Source organism: Acyrthosiphon pisum, chromosome A2 (genome assembly GCF_005508785.2).
Source record: "Acyrthosiphon pisum isolate AL4f chromosome A2, pea_aphid_22Mar2018_4r6ur, whole genome shotgun sequence".
NCBI classification, from domain to species: Eukaryota; Metazoa; Arthropoda; class Insecta; order Hemiptera; family Aphididae; genus Acyrthosiphon; species Acyrthosiphon pisum.
This window is the reverse complement of record NC_042495.1, coordinates 6,813,899-6,824,045: the sequence shown is the minus strand read 5'-3', so window position 1 is coordinate 6,824,045 and position 10,147 is coordinate 6,813,899. Positions and strand designations below refer to the sequence as shown.

The 10,147-nt window shown below is 31.0% G+C and overlaps 1 protein-coding gene across 2 annotated transcripts in view; it reads right to left on the bottom strand.

Annotated features, from left to right (window-relative positions):
• The window catches only part of LOC100164471, a 29,865-nt gene that overhangs the window by 14,390 nt on the left and 5,328 nt on the right, over positions 1 to 10,147 (bottom strand). The window contains exons 2-7 of one of the 2 annotated variants that reach the window (XM_001946964.5): positions 3,964 to 4,238; positions 3,002 to 3,157; positions 1,594 to 1,982; positions 1,215 to 1,328; positions 963 to 1,112; positions 739 to 852 (exon numbers count right to left, since the gene is read on the bottom strand). In XM_001946964.5, coding sequence (XP_001946999.2) covers positions 739 to 852; positions 963 to 1,112; positions 1,215 to 1,328; positions 1,594 to 1,982; positions 3,002 to 3,157; positions 3,964 to 4,238 — 1,198 coding nt within the window. Of the gene's footprint in view, positions 1 to 738; positions 853 to 962; positions 1,113 to 1,214; positions 1,329 to 1,593; positions 1,983 to 3,001; positions 3,161 to 3,963; positions 4,239 to 10,147 lie in introns of both variants that reach the window. The other variant, XM_008191980.3, reaches the window with a different exon arrangement.

Genomic DNA, 10,147 nt, shown 5'->3' with positions numbered 1-10,147 from the left:
GTTGCATAGCCAAAGTTCTCCTTTTTATGTGGTAAAAATATCATTTCTTAGTTATGATCGTAGCCTTCTCGGTTCTTTCCCGCGCAAAACAGTTTTTGCAATGTTGTACATTTGTAAGACGGAGACAACACATGCGGGTATAGCGTCCTCTTAATGTTAAAAATCAAATAGGAATGCATATGGCGGTTCCCGTATGGTCTCATTTTAATTATATGAGAATTATACATAATACGCGTTCCATGTATTTTGTTTAGTGGCTTAAGCCTATTAACGCCCAGGATTCTTTTTTTTATTTTTAGGGATATATTTGTGTTCTATTTAGATGTTCTATTCAAGAGATTTTGGAGGGGCTATAAGATCTTCAGCTAAGGATATATTAGCCCCCCTCCCAAGGCACTAATCACTGATGAATAGCATTTACTGTATGTCTGTTTGTCAAGATCTCATAGTATCTATATATATAAAGGCTATAGCTGAATTGTGGGAAGTACAGGAGAACATGATACATCATATAAAAAAATATTTAAGTGTACCACTTCTAATTACATCATTACCAATAAGTCATTTCAATTTTCAGGTTCACACATTTTTTACACTTTTGCATCCCTTATAAAAAAACTTTCAAATTCAAGCATTGGTATATAATACTTATATAATTACTGTGTTTTACAATCTTTATACTCATATTATATTATGTATCATGTATTATGTACTACTTATATATACTATACTACTCACCCTTTCCTTTTCTACAGATTCGACAATAGTCGTTAGTACGGATCCTATTTTCTTTAAAAATTCCGGCGCGTTGGCGCTCTCGTAAAATATGATATTGGTTTCCGGCAATTCGTTCTGTATCAAACAAACGCATACAAAAATCAATAAGTATAGAAAAATTAAAAACATGGAGAAAGCTATAAAAAAAAATATATATATTAGTTGGGATTAAATAAATACAACACCTTCAACTGTTTACTGAGTTGTTCGAGTCTCTTCTTAGTTTCCACCGCAGTGGTTTTACACTTGTGACCGGAAACCACGTCATAATTGTTGATAATCCACACCGACCTTTTAGCCAACTCTGCGTTCAATATGATCTCGTTACGGACTTCCTGCATGCATAATAAAACGTCCCACTTTCAGATTATTGTATTTATTGTTCGATACGTGCGAATCAATAATAATTCGCCTATATATTATAATCGCTAGTTTACCTGTTGAAAAACTTGTTCGACGTAACCGCTCCGCAACGACTTTGAATCGAACACCTTCATGAGTGCGATTTGCAGCTGTACTTTCTCATCGTGCCATAGTTTTTCGTCAGCTTCCTGAAAACAAGTGACAATACAATATATATAATATATATATATATTTGTTTATTTATTTTTATATTTAATGGGCAAATATACATAATGTACATAAATGTAGGTACATTATACGATTTTTAGCTTTTAAAAGTTGAAACTTTGGTTTGGCCCTCCTAAAAAATATACTTGTCAGTCGACTTATATAACGCCCCCCCCTCCCCCTATGGACAAAATGTGGCGTCATGTCAAGACTATACCTTTTACAATATATTATATATTGCATTACCTGTGTCTCGAACGTCGTTTCGAACATCATCTCGTTCCGGAGCTCGTAGTGGTTTTTCTGCGCATCTAGCGTGTACCATTTTTCGATCAGCTTGTTGGCGTCCGGTGTTTTGCTCCTGGCCAGATCGAAATCTTGTTTGGTCATCACGTGGGGCAGGACCGGTGGACCCAGCGAGTCGTCCACGAACACAATTGGCACGACATGACCAACGCGGTTCTGCCGGCGCAGTTCCGCCAGCCGGACAGCCGTGTCCAGCTGTCCATATTCTTGCTGTTGCTGGTGGTCGCAGTACAGGTCTACCACGTGCAGTTCGTAACCAATTTTCGTGCATTTCGACCGGATTGCCGGTAGCACAGTTTTGTACAGGCTTTGTCTTTCGTCCGGAAATCCTGTGAGTCACATTACGTTTCAAAAATCGCCTAATACAACACGCTCGTATAACCGTATAAGTGGCGAGCCGAAGTGGTCAATTTTAATAAATTGCAGTTGCGTCAACTTTTCAAAGGGGGTGGTGCCACCCCGTGACTGTGGCGCAGAATTACATGCTAAAGCCTGACTTCTTGGCTCTTTTGATCACATTTTATTAACATCATAACTTTGTTATAAGTAAAAATAGGATGGTGGTGGTGGTGGTAAATACATAATTATGAAAATGTGTCATTTAAAATTGAAGTTCACCCCGCCACTGCGTATAACTACGTATTTATACAGGTACATTTCATTTTTTCTAATTTTCTGATATCGACATTAGGTAGGTTAGGTAGGATATGTACCTACTACCTATATATGCTTATAACTACGCATTTTATTGTTAAACCCAGATTTAATCGGATGAAGATAGCCAATTTTAGTAAAAAGCTTTTATCCTTAGATTTTTATCAATATCAATTTTCTGCTATAATAATTGTTTTTGGTTTTTACCTTTTATCAGAAAGAATATTAATAAAAACAAAAATACGCAAATTTGGGTGTTGAAGGATAAGCAAAATAAAGTATGTCCTCTGGATAGGGCATAGGGTCTGAAAGGGTTAAAGATCAATTTATATTATTATAGCTTAACAATAATATATTAGGTAAAGACGAAAAACGTTTCACTTAAATTATATTAGGTAAGTATTTATATAATTATATCCCATAAGTAAACTATTAATTGACTGATAAGTGCAGTATAATCTTACTTAACTTGGAAATTAAAACAAGACAAGTACAGAAGTAGGTACCTATATACTGGATTAGTGATCACTGATCAGTGATGTATAGAATTTTGTATAAATGTTTAATATTGTCTATTGGCGATGTTTGGATTTATAAATAATGTACCTATACCTACTAATATAACTTAACCAATAATGTTGTGTACTAAAAATTGAGCCTGAAATGAAAACAGCAAACATTTTTATCTACTTGCCTTTATTATCCGGTACGCAGATGTAAACGATAATTTTGTTTGTCTTTTGATTTGCTGTTGGTTCGAAAACACCAAGTAGTAATTTCTTCGTCTCGGTCGATACGCTTTTCAATTCATCCGGCAGGATAAATGCAAAACATTTTTCAGGGGTTTTATCTACTGGAAAAATATAAAACGATTTTGATATCATCAAACTGTCAAATAGCTGTCAAACAAATTTCTTTGTATTTTACGATGTATAGTAGTATAGTAGCAGTATCGTAGTATGTCAGTAGTGTAATTAGGATTTTTTCAAGGGAGGGATATTACATTTTTAATAGTATACATTATTATAGTAGTATACCTCATATCCCTCCGTAAATACACCGGTACGCCATTATACTGGTATAGGTACGTTTTTCGAGGCAACACTGAAAGTCGTTATATAATAATATAGCTATCTACCACAGTAGTAAAGTATCGACAAATAATTATACTCAATAGAGATCTAAAATCACTGAATAAGATTGAAATATTATTCATTTATATACCTACATAAAGTCGATAAACCATAGATATATAACCTGAAAAAATTAGTATGTAATCTGTAAAGCATTTCGTAAAAATATAATGAAGTATTTGAAGCTTGACCGGGGCGATAAATTATTTTTAAGTTTTTAACACAGTCTTGAGCGGTATAAGCAGCTACTTTTCGACGCCCTCCATTAATAAATTAGGGACTTGAATTTTTTTCAACAGTCATATTGATTTTTTATTTTAATTTATAGGTACAAATTTATACAATTATAAATGTATAAATAGCTATACCTAAGAAAAACAAATTTCAAAAACCTCTATCATATTATAGTAAGCAACATGCGTGATAAATAGATGATAAATCTCTTATAAAGACGCTGTATTTAATAAAGGTATGATAGCTTTATGGTTTGTACTCACAACTCACGTATACTCATATACATTACCTATGGAGGAGGATATGTTGTTCGGTTCGAAGGGCTTGCAGACGATTGTTGTCGCGGTTAACTGATCATCGGGTTGTTCAATTCTCGGAATTATAAAAGTTACCCCGCCGACGTTGCAGTTGGGCACCACAGCCGCTTTGCTGCTGTTGGTCGCAGTAGTTGTACCTACAGCGGATACCGCGGGGAGTATTTTGCCCTTTTTGGGCACAGATATCACGTTGGTTGACTTGTCGGCTTTCCTTTGAGTTTTTTTGTAACGAGCTTTTTGCAAGTACCTGCAAAAAAATACAAGTGAAATAAAATCGATAACATTTTACATTTTTGACGACTTATTTATTTCCGTGAACTGAATACATGAACATGCGTGAATACACGACAGCCACAGATCATTGTGATGCGTTGTATATAAGGAGGCAATCACTCCTCCCTCAAGAGCATTTTTTCATCGTATTTATTACGTTGATAATTTTATTTCAATAAGCATTTCGTGGATGGAGCATTAATGATAAATTCGAAAAAATTGAATTTTTAATTTTTGATAAGCAAAATATAATGTGGGGTTTGTGTACAGCTCCATTTGCCGAGTCACGATTTAAAATAATATCTATAATCGTGGTGGCGATCCTGGAATCTATTGTTTTGTAAATAACACGGATTTTTTTATCGTATTATATTTATGAATTATTGTTTTGACGAACTCTTGAATACAGCACCATTGGCTGGCAGTTCATGTATGTAAGCGTTTTTTGGAATGCGTCCCGCGCACGCGACGACATGATAATATTATAATACAAGAGAGCGCGCCAAACACGCGCAAGTTCCAAATATAACGCATCGCGCCGCGACATAAGATTTTGTGTCGAATTTGGCACTGCGAAGGAACAGCACGAAAAATACGAATAGCCGTTGCGTGTGTGGGTTTTTTTTGGGGGATGGGATGAAAAATCATAATTTTATTTACGTTATTCACACGCATGCTGTAGTAATACACCTAATTATATCATAAGTATTCGTCTTGTTTTGCCGCTTCTGCTTCTGATGTATATACTTTTGAGACCGCGCGCGCGCCTCTACTTTACTGCCACGACTTATAAATATAAACACGATAATATAAATACACACGAGTCTGTGAGGTTTGTCACATCAAATACCACAAAAAAAAATACAGCCTAAAAAATTGTTCGTAATGTCTTATAAATGCCAAATCGTTTCCCACGTGCGCTTAGCATCATGTATAATAGGTAGTGTGGCCTGCACAAATTATAGATATAATATTTGTGTTAATTCCATCGCAATATAATGTTATGATTTAAGTATGACTAGCTGGGACTTGATCTTTAATGCTCTAAAAATTTACCAAATACCTATAATATGTATTTATGAATTATGCATTATGCACTTAAAATAAATACTATGTAAATAAGTATTAATTTATTAATACTTTATAAATGCTTTTTATTATTTATTAATAAATAATAATTTAATTAAAAATTAATTTAACAAATTAAATTTGAAAAAAGTTTTAAGTGTATATTCACTGATTTTAAAATTGTTAAGCTATATATATTATAACTATAATAATATGTATTATATAGTTTGGTAATTATTAAATTAAATTAATTTTCATTAGGAACCTAAGTAGTTTATTTCATAATCATAAAATGAATGTGCTAAAAGTTTTTAAAACTAGAAAATGTGCACTAAAAATTTTTAATATTTTATTCGTAAAGTCATGAATTGAATTATTTATAGCTCATCTAGCAATAAATTAAACGTTCTAAAAAACCCATGCAAGCACAGCAACAATTATGAGAACTAGTTTATGACCAAGATTTAATTGTTCTACCGAGAGTACATCACGATCACATTCACGTTTACGTTGAATATTAATTATTATTTACTAAATAATTTATATAATATATATTGGTAGTTATGTACATTATATTAGTATATACAATGTATATATAAATAGAGAGAGAGAGAGAGAGAGAGAGAGAAAGGGATAAAGAGCTAGCGAACTAGCGAGTGGGAGTGACGACGAAAAATTAAATATATATAATTTTCGAACGTCGATTACCCTAACTACCATCAATAAATTATTATAATCATTTAACTAGCCAGAATACTCATGGGAGTGTAATATTTTCTATTGTAGCATAGATAACTATAATTATGTTATTATTTCAAATGGCTAACCATAATAAATCTAAAAAGCATCGTTTAGAGATTAGAGTTGTAGTTACTGCTCACTGCTGGCACACGCTATTTGGATTATAACCATAATACACATTTGCACCGCAAAATAATATTTAATTATTAATGATTCTCTACTCCGAACTTTTCTATACAACCATTAGGTATATTATAGGTACCTACTACCTATACCTATATATGTATATACAATAATATATTACAAACAATCGGAGTCGGACACATCAGCTGAGCATAACATAGGTATCATAATATACTATCACCCTAAAAAAAGTTGTTGTCATTGTCATAATGTCATGTATACAATAGGATCACTTATCGGCAATAACGCTCAGCATTTTTTAAAATAATTATCAACCTTTTTTTCTGTAAATTATTAAGTATATGACTTTCTTGCGTATATTGATATATTATATCGAAATCGAAATTCAAAATTCGAACGAGTAGGTTTTAAGATATTTAATTTGTGAATTAAGGACGATTATAGGTCCATGATAATAGGTTTGGAACATAATATATATTATTATTATGCGGGCTTATGAGTTATGATTTAAAAATTATAGTAATTTATTAATGTTAATCCATGGACATTCAATCATTTGTAAAAACTTTCTAATTCTAACTTTAGTTAGAACTATAGATTAAATATTACATCTTTTTATATTTTTGTAAAACCATTTTTAAGGTCTACCTATTATCCTTATTGTAGACATTTTAATAAATCCAAAACTATTTGTCCAAATTTTGATTTAAATACATCAACATTTAAAAAAAATCACCTTCTCAACAATATACAGTTAATCAAGATATAGGTACACGTACTCATTTGAAAAAATAAGTTTCTGTCACCACAGGACACTCTTTAAATGATATAAAAATCGTAGTGTTCGAAAATATGGTCCTTGAGTGTAAACGTAAGAAATTAGAATTTGAGTAAATTTATTATTAAAGGGAAATATGAGTGAGAGCATGCACGGTAAACTTTTCACTATTAGTGACACCACTTGGTGAATAATATAGTATATACTGTACGGCCGTTTGTCTTATAGGTAATTACCTATTACCTACCAATGGCGGATTTTCAAAATTTTTCTGGGGGTCCTAAAAATAATATCTATTTATTTCAAAGGTACCTACCTATTATTTTTATTTTTATAAACGAATTGTTGAAAAATTAAAAATAAATATTTAACAATATATTATTTCGGTATATTTGAAATAGGTATATTACCTATAAATAACCTTATATTAATATATTATACTAGTGTGTATAATATAACATAAATATTTAAAGTGTCTGGGGGGTCCAGTACCCCTGGATCCCCCGTAAATCTCCGATTTAATGTCTTTAAAAATAATAAGAACATCCTTATAATATATTTGAGAGTAAGTTTACGTAATTATAATATAATATAATTACGCTAATTTATTCTGAAGAAAGTAAATAAAACAAGATACATATTATTGCATTGCATATTTTGGGGCAATAGCCTCGACCCTGAATGAGTTTTTCGTTACGTGTTTTATCTTTGTGGGTGTAGCCGTGTAGGTACCTATATTAGGTACATATATTTAATAAATACCCCATAACAATATATGTATAAAGGTATGATGTACATGCACGCATGTAAATAATTGTTTGTTCAAACGGGCATTGTACCTACGTCTACTACTAAAAATTACCAAATATATTCAACTTAACCAAAAGTAACAATTCTGAAAGACGGCTGGTGTATCAAATCATACCGGTGCGTCCTATACATTATACATTTTACCGTCAACGGCAATCAATAGTGACGGACGATGTTATTGTTTTCAAGTCACATAATTATTATAGCCAAAATTAGTCGTCTATTATTGTTGTAGGAACAGATAATAATAAACAATATTACAACGATTCTTTTTTTCGGATGTTCTTGAGAAAAATGTGTGCGTATAAATAATTTCGTTGACGAGTGTAGACAGTGCCTAAACCTAACTGCATATACCAGCACCTATATCAAGTCTGTATTCAGCAATGTTTTGCCACGGTTTTTTTTTTATCGGTTTTAAAATATAAATTATGATTTATAAATTATAATTTATTTACGTATATACGATTAACATGCATAACTGTAGAGCTGGGAATGCAATGCCCTAAACAAAATGATTTTATGCCTGCTAAAGATTAAAATAATGCGCAATAATAAAATTCAATACATTTTTTTTTTGTCTCAAACATATTTTAAACCAACAAATATTTTAATAAAATTTAAAATTAAGTTTTGCAGGACTGTACAATTTTAAGTCTTATACATAAGTTGGTTTACCAATAAACACTTAATGAAGTGCCCCGTCTTTCTCAACCTTCCTCTCTTACCGGCCCTGGCACTTATAGGCAACTATACTTATATTAATATTTAATATTTATATATTCAATAATAAAATTGGATTTATAAATATAAATAATAATAATAATAATAATAATAATTGCTATACTTATAGTTGATAATAAACGTCTTGCCATTAAAATATCAATATGTTAAGGGAGCCAATATTAATCAAGTATACATATGCATGGGAGTTTTGAACTTGTTAGAGCGTATTTTTGATTAGAAGAAAAATTGATATTTGTGATATCCCTTTACGCAGCCATTTTGTTTCTGATGATAAAAATCCTAGTCAACATCCAATAACCAGTATATTTCAACCACGGACTAGGTAAACATGGTCATTACCAACTCAAGTAACATGTCAAAATATTGTGTCGATGTTCGTCTCTATATAATATGTCAAACCATCGTTTAAATCAGCATTCAACATAATATATGGGATGGGATTATACCTATATGTATATAGTAATATATGTTACCGGCAAAGACATAAATTAAGGAATTCACATTAATTACTAGTTAATAACCATATTTCCGATCAAAATAGACAGAATACCATATTCACTAGAAAATAACGCTAATGTTCACTTATTTAGAAATGTTTTCTATAGGTAATTATAATAACTTGATTTTTTCAGACATAATTGATAAAAATGTAAAATAAATTCAAATTAAAAATCAAAAATCTATTATAAACTGATTGTTAATTGAACTCTAATTCTAGGTACTTATTATAAGTTGTAAATAGTTATGTATGTAAACATTTAAAAAATGTATTTGTAGGTACATTTTAATTAGAAACGGCCTTGCGATGTAAAGTCGATTTATCTATAATCGGTACTAACAATGAGCAATATTTTTTCCGGGTCTAATATGTCGATGATCGTGTATTAGGAACATTTTAAGTAAAAGATAGCCGTCTATCGGATATATATGTAATCTAAATAGTAGGTATACAAAATAAATCGCAATAACTTATTAGTTATAATGATTAATTAATAAATATATTAAGGAAATTATTTAATATTTGTTCACCGCGCATGCATGCCTACTAGCACATTGCATAATATATGTATCTAGTATCTACCTATAGTACTTATTATCTTCCTTCAAAGAGTCACAGTACCTACATCAAATTGTGGAAATAATTATTTTATTTATTTATTTTATTTATGTTATATATAAATGTATAGTTTATCTTATATATATTATTACATTTTTAACCCAATTTAAATATTTCGCTAAACAAAATGATCTACATTATCTATCAGTATTAGACATTAAAGTAATTAATTTCCTAGTTAAAGTTGTAAATGTGCTAACAAAATATTTGAATTTAACAACTTTGCCTATGTTGTCAGTTAATGCCTAGACATTGACGATATCGACTACCTACTAATGTTAGGAATTTATAATATTGTCTATACATTTACGTTATACCTAATTTACATCGTCGACGGTAACATATGTATATAATTTTTTTCAATGTGATTACTGATTACAATGATAGTTCGTGACTGGTCCCTTTGCTTCCCCGCCCGATAATTCGTTTTCGGTCTTCTATAATATAAAATTATATCTCAGTCGGTGATGAATATAAT